General features: G+C 44.5%; 1 protein-coding gene across 2 annotated transcripts in view; it reads left to right on the forward strand.

The window, feature by feature from the left end:
* TFRC (transferrin receptor) overlaps nucleotides 1–17,684 on the forward strand; it is a 67,275-nt gene that overhangs the window by 12,125 nt on the left and 37,466 nt on the right. For both annotated transcript variants that reach the window (XM_030216065.1, XM_030216064.1), the window contains exons 5-7: nucleotides 3,188–3,328; nucleotides 10,101–10,200; nucleotides 13,791–13,913. In XM_030216065.1, the coding sequence (XP_030071925.1) occupies nucleotides 3,188–3,328; nucleotides 10,101–10,200; nucleotides 13,791–13,913 (364 nt within the window). The remainder of the gene's footprint in view (nucleotides 1–3,187; nucleotides 3,329–10,100; nucleotides 10,201–13,790; nucleotides 13,914–17,684) is intronic.

Below are 17,684 nucleotides of genomic sequence, written 5' to 3' on the forward strand. Positions count from 1 at the left end.
GTGGGCTCGGTCTGTTTTGTACCTGGGGCAATGAAGTTAAGTGACTTGCCCAGGGTCACAGGGAGCTGCAGTGGGAATTTGAACCCAGGTTCTCAGCCCACTACACTTAAGTTAAGCTACTCTATGCCATGTCACTCTGTCAAAAATAACAGGTAGGAAGTAATTTGTGTGCACCAGGTTCAAATACCCTTGTGTCCTGGAGAAATTGAATTCTGATTTCGTACAGTCCCAGCCCTGTTAATATCGGAGGTCCCCGAGTGCTGTGCTTACCAACACTGGGGTTGTGGATGTACAAGAAACAGCTTGACCTCCTTATGGACAAGAAGATACAACTTCTTTTTCATTTTGGTAATGTTAAAGACTTGTCATTTCCTAATTCTAGGAAGCTCTCTAGTAGCTGGAAGCAAGTTCATAATTTTTTCTGGAAAGTCTAAACTCTTGCCCAAACTAACAAGGTGGCATAACTGTATATGCCTCTGTCATCCTCTTCCGCCAAGTATTCCTGAGGAGAACTCTAAGGGGGAGCTCTTCTAATCAGAGCAATCCTGCGCTGGCTTTTCTAGGTCACCCAAGGGCCAAATGAATCAAGTTGAGCTCTGGTCTAAAACAGCTCCTCCCTCCCTTAGATTGGCTGCTCAAGATCTGGTGCATAAGCATTCATTCAGCTAGGCTATCTCTCTTTAGACAAAAAAAAAAAAAATGCTTTCCTTAGCATCCTCACAAGACCAGCCCAGAATTTGCAATACAGTGTTATTCACAATTATTTTTAATAGATCTTTGAAGAATTTGTTTACAGAAAGTGAATTGCCTTGGTCAGATCCTCCTTCACAGATGCCCTCAAATCTGATCTTTCTCTGAGCAGAGAACATAGTAAAAAAAAAAATGACGGCAGATAAAGACCTGTATGGCCCATCCAGTCTGCCCAACAAGATACTTTATATGTATTCCCGAGTTTGATTTGTCCCTGCCTTTCTCAGGGCACAGACCATAGAAGTCTGCCTAGCACTCTACTTGTACTAAAAGTTCTGAAGATTCTGGAATCCTAAAGAGTTACAAGATTCCGGAATCCCAGTTAGTAGCAACATTCCATGTACAACCCCAAAGAGTAATGTGTAGTTTTTTGAGGAGAGCAGTACTGATGGCGAAGCGAATTATACTACAATTGTGGTTGGCGGCGGACCGTCCAACCATATCCCACTGGAGATCAGCAATGATCCAAGCATGTGCACTAGAGAAGAAAGGAATCCCGGACCTGGCCTCCAGGAGAAGTGAACAGTTTTGTAACACCTGGTCTCCCTTCTGGGAATCTCTTACTGCAGCAGCATGAAGCAAGATATTGAACTGCTAATCTACGTTTACTAGGGCTAGGGGTTGGTAGGGGAGGTTGGGGGGGGGGGGAGGAAGGAGAGGGGGGGCAGGAGGGGGGGATAGGGGATAGTTGGGGAAGAAACAAAATGCAAGACGAACACGGTTTTTCTTTTGCTTGTTGTGTTATTTGGACACGAATGTAAGTTGAGCGAGTTTGGATTGCAATAAACATGATATTAAAAAAAATAAATAAAAGGAAAACAGAGCGAGCTCTTAAACGTATTATAGAACACAGCAGGGCAATTAAAAGAAGCGTTCTTGGAAAACCATTGATAGAACATTTGCAGGCTAAAGGGCATAATTTTGATGAATTGCAATTTACAGTACTACTACTACTACTATTTAACATTTCTAGAGCGCTACTAGGTTTACGCAGCACTGTACAATTTAACAAAGAGAGACAGTCCCTGCTCAAAGAGCTTACAATCTAATAGACAAGTGAACGATCGGTCTGATAGGGGCAGTCAAATTGGGGCAGTCTGGATTCACTGAACGGTAAGGGTTAGGTGCTGAACGCAGCATTGAAGAGGTGGGCTTTAAGCAAAGACTTGAAGACGGGCAGGGAGGGGGGTTGGCGTAAGGACTCAGGAAGGTTGTTCCAAGCATAGGGTGAGGCGAGGCAGAATGAGCGGAGCCTGGAGTTGGCGGTGGTGGAGAAGGGTACTGAGAGGAGGGATTTATCCTGTGAATGGCGGTTACGGGCGGGAACGTAAGGGGAGATGAGGGTAGAAAGATAGTGAGGGGCAGCAGACTGAGTGCATTTGTAGGTAAGAAGGAGAAGCTTGAATTGAATGCGGTATCTGATCGGAAGCCAGTGAAGTGACCTGAGGAGAGGGGTGATATGAGTATATCGGTTCTGGCGGAATATGAGACGTGCAGCAGAGTTCTGAACAGATTGAAGGGGGGATAGATGGCTAAGTGGGAGGCCGGTGAGGAGTAAGTTGCAGTAGTCCAGGCGAGATGTAATGAGAGCGTGGACGAGAGTTCGGGTGGTGTGTTCAGAGAGGAGAGGGCGAATTTTGCTGATGTTAAAGAGGAAGAAGCGACAGGTCTTGGCTATCTGCTGGATATGCGCAGAGAAGGAGAGAGAGGAGTCAAAGATGACTCCGAGGTTGCGGGCAGATGACGGGGAGGATGAGGGTGTTATCAACTGAGATAGAAAGTGGAGGAAGAGAAGTGGGTTTTGATGGAAAGACAATTTACAGTATTGCTTAGTCATTCACCATTGGAGAGGAAGTCCTGTTAAGGAAGAGCAAAAATTCATTTTTAGATTTAAAACTGTATCCCCCTCTGGTCTTAATCAGGAATCTTATTTATCCTTGTTTATTAAAAATAAATAAGGGACACAGGAAATTAAGCAATGACCACATTGATATGTCTTATATCACATATTTTTGAAGCTTATACAAATTACTGTTGAAAGTGTGTGCCATTTTTTTTGTATTACGTATTAAGCACTATTATACCAGTATATCTCAATTTGTTTTATCATCTCTGATTATAGTGTATTTAAGACGATTTGAAATTTTGTTGTGGCCATTTCTTAATTCTTTGTACTGTTTTTGATTATTGGATCCTAACAATGCACCATCTCTTCCATTATAATATATGGAATCGGGGGCATTTCCTGCCTCAACTTTGATAAATTAGTTATTTATTTTTATTTATTTATAACATTTGTATCCCACATTTTCCCACCTATTTGCAGGCTCAATGTGGCTTACATAGTTCCGTAAGTGGTGATTACCAGTTCCGGATAGGAGAAATACATAGTTGAGGTGACCTCTTTTTAATAATACATTCTCCACTCAATTTATAGGAGAGTGTCTCGCTTTGCTCATGAGGCTGGCTCTCAGGAAGATGAAAACCTTGCAAATGATATGTACAGTCAGTTCAGCAGTTTCAAGCTGGATAAAGTCTGGTATGATGAACATTATGTCACTCTCCAGAAAGCAGGTCGGTAAGTTGAAGGGTTTTTTGGTCTCTTTCCCCTCCACTTCCCCCCCCCCCCCCCCCCTTAACATAGTAACATAGTAAATGACGGCAGAAAAAGACCTGCACGGTCCATCCAGTCTGCCCAACAAGATAAACTCAGATGTGCTACTTTTTGTGTATACCCTACTTTGATTTGTACCTGTCCTCTTCAGGGCACAGACTGTATAAGTCTGCCCAGCACTATCCCCGCCTTCCAACCACCAGCCCCGCCTCCCACCACCGGCTCTGGCACAGACCCTATAAGTCTGCCCAGCACTATCCCCGCCTCCCGCCACCGGCTCTGCCACCCAATCTCGGCTAAGCTCCTTAGGATCCATTCCTTCTGAACAGGATTCCTTTATGTTTATCCCACGCATGTTTGAATTCTGTTACCGTTTTCATTTCCACCACCTTCCGCGGGAGGGCATTCCAAGCATCCACTACTCCCGGCCATCTTGATTCTTCCTCTATCAGGATCTTCTTTTAAGTTAGGGATCACAGAATTTGTTAGGTGTTATGAGGATCTATCAGACTTGCTGTCTCCATATGGAAACAATACTGAAGGAATAGTTTAATATCCTTTTTAAGCCAGTAGGTTACAAGAGGCAATTCACATGGGAAAGGTGTTGGCTGAACTTGATTCTCTTATCTGAAGTGATCGGAGGTTGAGAGGGGAGGGGGAGTAAGGATACGTACAGCAGATGGTATATATTTTGATGTCAGTAAAACCTTTTTACACTGTTCACTTAGAAGTGGGGAGCAGGAGTGAATGAGGGTCTACTCTAGGTTGATAGTGATGAGCATACCACCCACAGGAATTGGTGATAGGTCTCATATTTTGTAGACTTCTCAAATAACTTTTGGAAGTGTTAGAAGAGAATTTGTAACAACCTGCCAGTGAGAAGATGAAATATTTTATAAACTTGGGGTGGGTGGAAGTGAAAAATTACTACTTTATTTCTGTAGCATTACTAGATGTACACAAAGATGTAAGATAGTCACTGCTTAACAGAGCTTACAGTCTAGTTAAGAGAAATGTTCCAGTAATTATTTATTGATTTGTTTAGTTCTGTTAGAGTTTGTAATGGAAAATTAGAATTTTTGGGGGGGTTTTTTGTTTACTCTTTATCATGCATGCAACTCTGGTTTCCTTAGCGTCCCTCCGGACCGGACCAGGATTGGACTGATGGGTTGTGCTCGCCTACCAGCAGGTGGAGACTGAGAAAAAACTCTGACTCTAGAGAGCCAATAGGAGCCCTGGCCATGTGACCTTAGCCTCAGTATTTTCTCAGTCTCCCAGCAGGTAGGAAGTGAGCCCATTAGTCTCTCTCCTTTTCTCTTTAGATATTACAGATATTTGTGATATTTCTTCTGTGCCTGGAATCTTATTTAGAGGCTTGACAGGGTTTCCTTTCTCTTCTTTCTTTGACAGCCTCGGGGGTGTTAAACTCGGGTGTCTCGAGTCCACCCCCCTTCCTCCCCATCTCCCTGGCTTAGCAGGGAAGGGCCGTCCCTTTCTCTGGAAAGGTGTACCGTCTTTGGGAGAGGCAGCCACTTTTAACAGGCAGCTGCTTTAAAGAATTAAATCAAATAAAAGGAAATTCAAAGAAGCAGCCTTTCTTTCCCCAGACTTCTAACGAGCAGGCAGCTCCAGTGTTTTATTATGATTGAGGGGTTATAAAAAAAAAAAAAAAACAAACAGAAGAAAATAATTCAGTATCTGTGACTTTAAACAGCGATTTTTCTCGTCAGATTTAATTTCCTCCATTTTCTTGCGTTTTGGCGGCGGCAGTTTAAACAAATGAAAAAAAAAAAAAAAGTGCGAACCGCGTAAGCGCGGCCACCTGTTTTTTCCGATATGGCTTAAAAGTTCAAACAGCTGCTGTCGGTCAGCGTCGCGCAGTTCACGCAGCCGGAACGTGTAAATTTTGCTCTCCCTTCAAGGTTTCTTCGGGTCCGGTGCTGCCTCCAGTTTTTTCGGGGCCTTTTTCGCCGGCTGTTGTTTCTTCGCCGTTCCACTGGGCTCTGCTTGTTCGGAGGTGTCGGGCGCGCTGTCGATGATCGCCACAGGGCCAGTGGCGCGAACGGCGGCCATTTTGTTTCTCCCTCCATCTTATCAGTCGGGGATCTCTCTGCTGAAGGTAAGGCTGCAGTTCATAGAGCAGTTCGGCTCCAAGATGTGTACACTTTTGTATGTGCTGAACGGCGTATTCTAAAATGCTCTTCACATCAGCAGGCAATATTTGGTTGAAAGGGGGCTCCTTTCATATATGGATATATAACAAGCTTTTCTTCTTTTAAATTTCTATGTATCACGGGGCTGTTAACACTAGTTTTTTCTGGTGCTCAGTCATTTTTCATTGCCTGGTGGAAAATCTACATCTTATCATAATATCATAATTAATTTCAAGCATTTTCCTCAATAGCTGTAGTATTATACAGTGTTTTAAGAACTTTAGAAACTTTCTCTATAGGCATAGAGTAAATTTCTGTCTTTCTCATTCCCTGGTGAATAGGACTACATTGTCTAAGAGTCAATTGATTGGTACTTTGCAATTCTGACCATAATATCTTAGTTCCTTTCAAGCATTTTACTCCATGCCTATGATGTTATATAGTGTTTTAAGAACTTAACAGACACTCTCAATGGCTGTAGTGTTATACAGTGTTTTCTTTTTCCGACTTTAAGAAGCCTTCTCTAGAGGCATACAGTATATTGTTCAGATGCCATGGGGATATATCAGCTCTTTCATATTCTCTGAGGGACAGTCCTGTCTACCAAGCTCCCAATCACTCAGCTGCCTTAGCAGGCATGCTTTATTCATGTCTTCCCTTCTTTTCCAACTGCCTTGAAGCCTCTCATATTTCATTTTAGCTTTCTTCTGGTTTTTACAGGACATATGGTCACTTAGAGAATAAAGTCATCCTTTCACTTAAAGATAGTGGACGGTCCTCAAACCATCTACTCGTGTTTGTCACTACTCTATCAGTTCAGCATTGGCAGATTATAAACATCCTGGTTTGGTCCAGTATGCCTATACATACCATCTGCTATCTCTTCCTCTTCCTTAGAGACCTGATGTTATATCAAGCTTTCTTGAATTCAGATACAGTCTTGTCTACACTGCCTTCACCAAGTGGCTGTGGCACAACTTCACTTTTTTCGTTACAGGTAATTTCCAAGTTTGTCCTTTTTCATTTTATTCTATGCGCCTTCACTCCAGAGTGTTCTTTCAATTGGAAGGGGATTCACTCACTTCCTGTGTATTTATACCATAGGTACATAAGTATGGTTATGCTGGGTAAGGCCTAAAGTCCATCAAGTCCAGCATTCATATCTAATGGGCATAGGTACATAAGTTTTGCCATTCTGGGGAAGCTCAAATGTCCACCTTTCTACAGCCAGAACAGCATTAAAAAAAAAAAAAAAACCAACACCGCTCACGAGAGTATCGAACAGAAATCTGTGCTCCAAAAGCAAGGCTTTGCAGTAATTCTGCAAACTAACGCATACAATATGTTCACCACTAGGAACACCGGGGACCCTGGGCCTAGGTTCGGTGTTTTAACCTGAAACAAGCTCAACATTCATATCTATTGGGTGTGAGTCTGGTACTACTACTACTACTACTTAACATTTCTAGAGCGCTACTAGGGTTACGCAGCGCTGTACAAATTAACAAAGAAGGACGTTCCCTGCTCAAAGGAGCTTACAATCTACATCTCAGTGAGGGAGGACGCATGACTGTGGTATGTGGATTAGGGAGATCCAAGAAATTACAGGCCGGTGAATCAGACGTTCATACTGGGACAATTTTTTTCTGTCCGGAGCGTACTACCATAGCTGGTGGACTCCTATATTCAGAACTTTCTATATTCAGAACTTACCCAACTATGGAACGCCATAGAGATAGGGTTGGAGTTTGTAGCCCTATTTAACTGGTGTCCTTGGTCACCCTTCCTCTTCTCCTCAGGATCCAGAGAATGGCTAGTTTTTTGCTTATGCATTAACCGGTCATTTTCAGCAGTACTCTCTCTTCCGTTCTTTTATAGATCTAAGAGGATGTTCATTGCGCTCTTAGGGTCATTTCATTCTTACCTAGACGACTGCCTAATTGGAGAAAGTCTTATCAGCAGAGTTCTCAGGTCACGCACTGGGTGTTGCATTTCTTACAGTCTCTAGGTTGGGTGGTGATTGTAGCCAGGCCTCTCATTTGATCTCTCATTTGATCTCTCATCAGATATCTCTGATTTTCTCTTTGTTTAGTCAGGTTGGCGCACAGTCTTTTGTCTCCTCTGCAAACATCCCAGTTTATATTTTTCTTGGTGACCTTGGGCCTTCGGCCATTTCCTCGCTCTATTCTGCAGAATGCAATTTTACTTTCTAATGCCCAAGAAGGAATTTTCCTTCATCCTATTGCGAATCTCAGGGTCATCAATCGCGCTATTTAAGTGTCATCTAGTTATCTCAAGAACCTTAGTTCTGTCATTGGGATGCTTCGTGCAGTACACTTTTTGGCAGAAGCTTGTTTGTATATATTTTTTTTTTCTGGGGGACCTCAGCAATTCGTTTTACCTTCGGGTGAATTTTGTTTTCCCTACTGACAAACAAGGCGGAGAGAGCTATGTTGGTCCTTGCCATGGCAATGGGTTATGTCATCCGCCAAGGAGGAGTTAAGAGTATACTCTTGAGTTTGTACTCATTTTTTCTTAGTTGTCACCCTGCATTTAGGTGAATGGACTCTCATTTTTTCAGCCTTACTTCCTCACTGCGACACTTCAGGGCTATCTCTTTTTGCCTTCAGGCTCACGAACATTTCTTGCTTCTTCCGTTCAGCAACAGTCTTGACGGAGACAGGGACAGATGCCAACATCCAGCAGGGGTTTTTCAACCTTCTTTATGCGTTTCTTCCATCATCTCACTAGGTGTTTACGCAGAACCAAGGCACCCTTCTACATCCGGACCCCCAGTCACTCAAACGTATGGCGTGGTTACTGGGTCTGCAACATCTTTGATATTTTCGCAGGAAGTACTTCAAGTTTTAATTGCTTCCAGACAGAAATCTACATTAAAGTCCTATGAATCAAAGTGGCGACGGTTCACTCTGTGGTACTCCTCTCGCCACTTCATTCCACAAACAGTATCCATTTTGCATGTTTTGGAATATCTTCTGCATCTTGCGAAATCTTGTCTGTCTTACTCATCCATTAGAGTTCATTTGGCAGCTCTATCAGTGATGCATGATACTGTTGACAACCGCACGCTTATGCAGCATCCACTGTCAAAGCGGTTTCTTAAAGGAGTCCTGCACCTGTACCTCCCGCTTCGTCCACCAGCTAGGTGAACTAGGTGAACAGACTCTTAAAGTTCTGTTTTCTAGTAGCCATAACTTTTTCTATAAAGTTTTCCTCTTCAAGCAGTGTTTCCCAGTAGCCATTGCAGCAAGTAGATCTATGTGTGGAATACTTCTACGGTTGGTAACTTCTTTTCGGTCTGCTGTAGTTTAAAGTTTTCACCTTTCCCAATCGGTTTTTTCTTATTGGTTTTGTCCTTCTAGCCAGTAGGCGTAAAAGTTTTTCATTGTTTCTAACCCGCTATATCGCGAAGGATCAAGGAAATGAGAATGTCTATTTCTCTTCTCGCTGAGAGGGCAGTTCCACAGCGTATTACAACATATTCCACAACTTCAGAAGCGGGCTCTATTCTTACTACGGCGATTTTTGGTGCTCTCGGTGCACATTGGTAAGTTGGCAACTTAGTCCTAGTTTCATTTTATTTTGCTCATTGGGACACACTACATGTTAGTTGTCGCCAGGTGGCCTATGCAGCATGAACATTTCTCTGCAGTTTTCATAGGGTCCCTCCCTTCAGATTACTGCTTTGGTACTTCCCATCAGTCCAATCCTGGTCCGGTCCGGAGGGACGCTAAGGAAGGAGAAATTAGATCTTACCTGCTAATTTGCTTTCCTTTAGTCCCTCCGGACCGGACCAGGCCCCTCCCATGTTCTCTCTACTCTTTAGCTTCTTTTATTAAGTAGGAAGTGTATTCATTCCTTTACGATTCGTGGAACAATACTATATATATACAGAACTTTACGTGGTCTATACCACTTCTCTGGTGGTTGCTGGTGAGCTCAATTGCTGGAATCTATCTATAAAACCTTAAATACGCCATACCACTTCTCTGGTGAGAGTTGTGGCTGAGCTCAGTTGCTGGAATATCTGTAAAACCTTAAATATGATTTACCACTTTTCTGGTGAGAGTTGCTGGTAAGCTCAGTTGATAGAATATATATAAAATCTTAAGTGGGCCATACCACTTCTCTGGTGAGAGTTGCGGGTGAGCTATATTATACGTGAGCCATACCACTTCTCTGGGGAGAGTTGCTGGTGAGCTGTAATACATATCGGGCCATACCACTTCTCTGGTGAGAGTTGCTGGTGAGCTCTGATACTTGGCATTGCCGAGTGCTTTGTGGCTGCTAGGATTCCATACGGCACAGAAGGTCTTTCTTTCTTTCCTGCTTTGTTATTCAAATACTGAGGCTAAGGTCACATGGCCAGGGCTCCTATTGGCTCTCTAGAGTCAGAGTTTTATCTCAGTCTCCACCTGCTGGTAGGCGAGCACAACCCATCAGTCCAATCCTGGTCCGGTCCGGAGGGACTAAAGGAAAGCAAATTAGCAGGTAAGATCTAATTTCTCCTTAATGATGGAGGGTTCAGTGAAAGCTGACGTGTTTATTTCTCATTTGAATAGTTTACCAAATGGTGTGTCTATTGTCGGAGAAAATAACTCTACAGTGGAAGAAATTGGAGCTTCAGCTTACGTGGCCTACAGTCCAAATGCAACAGTTATTGTAAGTATCCTTCTGGGATAGTAATAGCATCTCAAAATATCACTTCACAAATTTGGTACCCCCATATTAATGCATATTATGATGTACATATTAAACACCAACAGGCAACTGGTAAAAAGATTTGTCCATGGCAAAACTGGCAACCGATGAAAAGATTGTTTTGCCCGTCATGGACAAATCTTATCTTGATTGAGTCCAGCCATAAGCTTAATCAGTTATACCTCTTCTCCCCCCCCCCCCCCCCCCCCCCCCCCCATGCACTTTTGCTATGATTAACAAATGTAACTGTATTATTGATATTACGAACTGTAGCGCCTATCAGTTTTAATGTCTTTATGATGACTTTATAGCACTCATGGTCAATTAACCAGCCTTCATTAAAAAAAGACAATTTGTCAGAACTAGTCTCTGGTAGCCAGCTGCAAATGTCAATTAATACACAGCAATATTGCTCACTTAGAACCACTAATCTGCTGTGCACTCTTTAATGTGATCTTGTCTGCTTCTGGGGCCGAATTGCCCACCAATAATATTTATCAATCGCAAAGCACGGTTTGAAGTCTATACATTAGAAGCATCAGGTTCAGCCAACAGAAGGTTAGACGGTCACAAAGATATGTAATCAAGGGAACACGCGTTTCTCAAAGGACAGCCTTACAAACACCTCTTCAGCTCAGGGGCCAATCAGTTTCTTTAGGCATCTCCTGGGATCTACACTTTGTAAATCAACAAAGATCAATCTTCATTCACTTCATAAAAGTAAATGATTGTGTCGCCATTTTTAGATGTTCCATTCAAAAACACTGAAATCTCCATACTCAGCTACTATTTTATACCTCTTACTAGCCGTTAAGCCCGTAAAAACGGGCAAGTATTGCAGCCCTCCTCTCTCCCCTGGCCTCACCCTGTCCACCGATCCTCCCCCCCCCCCCCCCCCATATCCAGCGACCCTCCTCTTTCCCTTGGCCTCCCCCCCTCCCACCATGTCCAGCAACCCTCCTCTGTGCCCTGCTCTCACCCCAAGACCAGCAACCATGGCCTCTCCCCCTGCCCTCCCCCCATGTCCAGCTACCCTCCTCTGTATCGGGCCCCCTGCACTGACCTCACAGCGCCTCACCTCCGTGTGAAAGCGCTACAGCCAGCAGCAGATCGCTCTGCTGCTGCCTGCAGCGCTTCCACACGGAGATGAGGCGCTGTGAGGTCAGTGCAGGGGGCCCGATACAGAGGAGGGCGGGAGCGGAGGGGGAGGGTGGAGGTTGTTTCGCGCGATGTTCCTTTCTAGGCGGCAGCGGCGGCCTACAATTCGACTCCGTTTCCCTCTCTGTTCCGCCCTCTGACGTCATGACGTACTGACGTGAGGGCGGGACAGAGAGGGAAGTCTGTACTGCGCATTTGCAAGTGAGTACGTTCACTTCCCGTTTATATGTTTGATAACGCCTGTGTTCAATAAACTACATTTTCAAAGGTTATATTAGGAAATGTCCCAAACAAGAGGACATGGGCTGTATATGTAGTTTCATATTACATAAGTAATGCCACACTGGGAAAAGACCAAGGGTCCATCGAGCCTAGCATCCTATCCACGACAGCGGCCAATTCAGGCCAAGGGCAGCTGGCAAGCTTCCCAAACATACTAACATTCTATACATGTTATTCCTGGAATTGTGGATTTTTCCCAAGTCCATTTAGTAGAGGTTTATGGACTTGTCCTTTAGGAAACCGTCTAACCCCTTTTTAAACTCTGCCAAGCTAACCGCTTTCACGTTCTCCGGCAACGAATTCCAGAGTTTAATTATACGTTGGGTGAAGAAAAATTTTCTCCGATTTGTTTTAAATTTACTACACTGTAGTTTCATCACATGCCCCCTAGACCTAGTATTTTTGGAAAGCATGGACAGACGCTTCACATCCACCTGTTCCACTCCACTCATTATTTTATATATCTCTATCATGTCTCCCCTCAGCCGTCTCTTCTCCAAGCTGAAAAGCCCTAGCCTCCTTAGTCTTTCTTCATAGGGAAGTCGTCCCATCCCCGCTATCATTTTAGTCGCCCTTCGCGGAACCTTTTCCAGTTCCACTATATCTTTCTTGAGATGCAGCGACCAGAATTGAACACAGTACTCAAGGTGCGGTCGCACCATGGAGCGATACAACGGCATTATAACATCCTCACACCAGTTTTCCATACGTTTCCTAATACCCAACATTCTATTCGCTTTCTGAGCCACAGCACCACACTGAGCAGAAGGTTTCGGTGTATTATCAACGACGACACCCAGATCCCTTTCTTGGTCCGTAACTCCTAACGTGGAACCTTGCATGACGTAGCTATAATTCGGGTTCTTTTTTCCCCACATGCATCACCTTGCACTTCCTCACATTAAACGTCATCTGCCATCTAGCTGCCCAGTCTCGTAAGGTCCTTCTGTAATTTTTCATAATCCTGTCGCGAGTTAACGACTTTGAATAACTTTGTGTCATCAGCAAATTTAATTACCTCGCTAGTTCCTCCCATCTCTAAATCATTTATAAATATATTAAAAAGCAGCGGTCCTAGCACGGACCCCTGAGGAACCCCACTAACTACCCTTCTTCATTGTGAATACTGCCCATTTAACCCCACTCTGTTTCCTATTCTTCAACCAGTTTTTAATCCACAATAGGTCTTTTCCTCCTATCTCATGACCCTCCAATTTCCTCTGTAGCCTTTCATGAGGTACCTTGTCAAACGCCTTTTGAAAATCCAGATACAGTATCAACCGACTCCCCTTCGTCCACATGTTTGTTTACTCCTTCAAAGAATTGAAATAAATTGGTCAGGCAAGATTTCCCCACACAAAAGCCGTGCTGACTCGGTCTCAGTAATCCATGTCCTCGGATGTGCTCTGTAATTTTGTTTTTAATAATAGCCTCTACCATTTTCCCCGGCACCGACGTCAGACTCACCGGTCTATAATTTCCTGGATCTCCCCTGGAACCTTTTTTAAAAATGGGCGTTACATTGGCCACCCTCCAATCTTCTGGTACCACGCTCGATTTTAAGGATAAGTTGCATATCACTAGCAGTAGCTCCGCAAGCTCATTTTTCAGTTCTATCAGTACTCTAGGATGAATACCATCCGGTCCAGGAGATTTGCTACTCTTCAGTTTGCTGAACTGCCCCATTACGTCCTCCAGGTTTACCGTGAAGTCAGTAAGTTTCTCCGACTCGTCCGCTTGAAATATCATTTCCGACACCGGTATCCCACCCAAATCTTCCTCGGTGAAGACCGAAGCAAAGAATTCATTCAATCTCTCCGTTACGTCTTTGTATTAAACGCTGGAATTGCTTACCCTGCAAAAGAAATGCTGGTGGGGGGGGTCCTATCAGCGTATTAAAAAGTTGAAGTGACTCAGGAATATTACATCTGTTGGAATCTGTCACATTCTTCATATCCATAAATGCAGGTAAAGCATAGAAAAAGTGTCAGTGAATTGCAACACATTGTACTCCCTACCCCCTCCCCCTTTTATAGGTGATCTAGAAAGATGTCTTAAAGAATTGAAAGGTTTTTGGTTTTCAAATTGAACTTCTTATTTATTTGTTCCAGGGTAAACCAGTTTATGCTTACTATGGTCGTAAAGAAGACTTCCAGCAACTTGCCAAACAGAACATTGATTTCAGTGGCTCAGTGGTGATTCTTCGAGCTGGAAAGAACACTTTTGCTGAAAAGGCAAGTTAGGGGAGGGAGGGCTTGTTGCTTTTGATGCATGAGAATAGGCAGTTATCTATAGATTACATAGACTTACGTCCTCCCGAAAGAAGTTTACACTTAAATGAGACTGAAATCCTAGGCAAACTTGGTCAAATATAATTTATTTTTTGTCCAGACCAGTCCAGAACCTACAGGTGCCTGTCGGCAGCAGATGGAGACAGAATAAGAGCTATGTTTCACCGCAGAAGGCCACAATGCAGCCCAAGCTCCTTAATATTTTTCTGTCCATGTTGGATAGTGATAGTTGGGCCAGGTGGATTACTGAATCCCTGTCCCGTCTTCTCAAGAGACAGGAGTTCCCTGAAGTTATCGCGAAGGCCTTGGAAGACCTCAATTTCTTTGTTACTCCAGTGGGGGGGATCCTATGTTAGAGGAAATTAGAAAGCTTTCTGAGGTATTTCCATTCTATTCATTCTCTGATCTTGGAATAGAATTCTCTGGAAAGCAGGCCTCCAAAGTGGGCAGGGCTGTGGCAAATCTCACTGTTTCCAGATGAAGAGAAGAAATTTAAACAGTTGATTTAGTGACATTTACCAAGAAGATCAACAGTCCAGTGGATGGTGGATAAGCATTAAAGGAAACCAGTCTTAAAACAGGCATTCAGTCTGTTATAGCTCCAAGCTGCAGTTTGCAGCATCTGTTTCTAGGACTTATCTGTGGATTTCTCAAGAAACTCCAGAGCAAGAAGAGGAGCCAGTATTGCAAGCAGCTTGTCTGTAGATGAGTCTAACATACGTGACAGATGCTCTGTGTAATTTTAAGGACTTTTGTGAGGGGGATGTCGGTAGCTGTGTTGGCTAAACATTTTCTCTATGGTTGTGTAATTTGTCTGTGGCTTCAGCATCTAAGACATGGCTTGTTAGACTTCCGCTTAGAGGGAAGCTGCTATTCGGGGAAGACCTCCAAGTTGGTTAAAGATACGCGAACCAAGTTCTCAGCAGCTGCCAGAAGATGCATATAATGCAAACAGGTCAAGGTTTCATGATGCAAAGAGGTACAACCTAGGGCACACTGGGGCTCATTTTCAAAGCACTTATACTTTACAACATAATGTAAGTCTAAACATTTTGAAAATGCGCCTCCATGTCTCCTTTCAGCATTCTGGTTTCAAACCAGGCCATCTCTTGGAGGAATTAAAAAAGGAGCTAACTAAGGTTTGTGGTTTGGTACTCTCATGAGCTTCTCAGTGGTGACCTGCAAGTCCAAGACCTGGAGGTTTGCCTAGGCAGCTGTCTTTGAAAGTTCACTTTCAAGGAATGCAAACATACGACATCTTCTGTTCTGGATGTTATTAAGCACCGTTACAAGTTAGGAATTTTCACATCCAATTGCAAATTTCTATGTCCCCACAAAGAGTAGCAGTAGAAGACTGCAGAACTTTGGTTTTCAGGGGCCTTGGTGGTTCCCAAGTTAGAACAGGGTGTCAGATTTTGTAGTTTCCAGATAAGAGGCACTTTTCCCAGTGCTAGACCTCAAGGAAATGAATTGGTTGCAGCCCCGTTTGGCCTTCAGCCTGCAGTGCAGCCTCTGATGCTGCATGCGGCCCCAGTGTTGACTGCCACCCAAGCCGGCACTCCCTCTTACGGTGGAGGAAGCTTCGTCGGAGTCGAGGTGGGAGCAGATTTCTCGATACAGTTCTAGAGGACATATCTCCTCCATGTCAAGGCAGGTTCAGTCTCAGTGCTCCCAGCAGGAGGTGTCTGATGCTGAGGTGGAGCGCTCATGGGATTCAGAGGAGGATGCAAGGTACTGTTTTCCTTGGATAAGTCCTATTGAATTCCTTCCGAACTCTTCCCTCCATCTGAAAGGAGAATCTCTTCCAGAGAGCCTTTCACTTCTTTTGTAAAGGAAATGGTAGACTCCATTCCATTTCCTCTGGAAGTGGAGGATGAGCCCAGGGCCAAGATGCTCGAGACCCTGGAGTACACATCTCCTCCTAAGGAGGCTGTGACTGCCCCTCTCTGAGGTACTCATTGAAGTCCTTATCAGGAACTGGGAGTCCCCTCTGTCCCTGTTATGCCCAAGAAGATTGACACCTAGATCTGGATCCATAGTGTACCTGGTTTTGATAAGCCTTGGTTGCCTCACAATTCCATGGTGGTGGAATCTGCTCTAAAAGAACCAGGAGCTCCAGGGACTATGCCTTGGCGCCCCAGGCAGAGAAGCTAGAATCCTGTTTTGTTTTTTTGTTTTTTGCGGGGGGGGGGGGGGGGGGGGGGGGGGGGAAGAGAAGATGTACCAGGCTTCAATGCTCATTTCCCAAATACAATCATACCAACTCTTCACGAGCATCCACTTGCGAAACTTGGTGCGCAAGTTGTCTGATTTGGCTGATAGGCGCTCTCTAGAGCAGGCTGAGTCAGTTCACCAGTTGGTCAAGCAGCAGAAGGCATGTCGCAAGTTCTTGGCCAGGGGCACTTACAACACTTTTGATGTGGCATCCAGGATCTGTGCCTAGAGTATAGCAATGTGCAAACTCTCATGGATGTGTGTTTCTGACTTGGAATATTCTGTTCAGCAGAGGTTTGCAGATGCCTCATGCCAGGGGGATAACCTTTTTGGAGACAAGGTTGAGTAGGTCGCAGACCAAATCAAAAAACACACCAGTACCATCTCTTCTTCTCTCCCACTGAGCACCTTCTGCATTTGCTTCCTCAGCCAGGAGGACTTTTGGCAAGCCAAGGAGGTGTTCCTACTACTATCCTAGGCATAGGTACAACTCTTCGGCTCACCAGCCTACTCGTTCTCAACCCCAGCGTGCTCATGTCAGCAGCATGCACCAAAGGCCCCTGCTGCTTCCCAGCCAAAGCAAGGGATGAGCTTTTGACTGGCTCCAGCAGAGCATAGCCGCAGTAAAAGTATCAGTCCCGGACAACTTGCTGGGGGGGGGGGGGGGGGCTGAAGCTTTTTCACGAAAGGTGGCCTCATTTAACCTCCAACCGGTGAGTTCTTCAAATAGTCAATCTCTGATACGCACTCAGTTGGTATATCAAACCTCCACCGAGCTCATTCAGCTCTTAACACAGGCAGGTACTTGCAGAGGAACTCTGCTTTTCTGTAGGCTCATATGGTTGAGCCTGTTCCACCAGGGGAGGAAGGGTGGGGATTATATTCCAGTACTTCCTTTTGCAAAAGAAAACGGCGGGGGGGGGGGGGGGGGGGGGGGGGGGATGGGATGTGTCCCATCCTAGACCTAAGATCCCTGAACAAACTCCTAATCTGAGAAGTTCAGGATGGTTTTCCTGGGCACCCTTCTCCCAATGATTCAGAAAAAACAATTGGCTATGTTCTCTGGACTGATGCATATACTCACATCCCAATCTTCAATTTCGGCTGGGAACACATCACTTCATCACTTTCAGTACTGCGTGTTGCCTTTTAGCCTCGCGTCAGCTCCCAAGGTCTTCACCAAATGTCTAGCGGTAGTTGCAACATCACTACGCAAACTGGGAGTCCATGTGTTCCCTTATCTATCTTGACGATTGGCTTTTGAAGAGCCTCATAGGAGGGTGCTCAGTCCATGCGGATGACTATTCGGGTGCTCGAGCTACTAGGGTTAGTTTTAAAGTACCCCAAGTCCCATCTCCGCACTGTCCATTGATTGGAGTTTATAGGAACTCGTCTCGATACTCAGATGGTTCGAGCCTATCTCCAGGACACAAGAGCAGACAATCTTGTCACACTTGTGTCCAAGGTTTGTGCCTCTCAGCAGGTTACAGCTCAGCAAAT

Source organism: Microcaecilia unicolor, chromosome 10 (genome assembly GCF_901765095.1).
Source record: "Microcaecilia unicolor chromosome 10, aMicUni1.1, whole genome shotgun sequence".
Taxonomy (NCBI): Eukaryota; Metazoa; Chordata; class Amphibia; order Gymnophiona; family Siphonopidae; genus Microcaecilia; species Microcaecilia unicolor.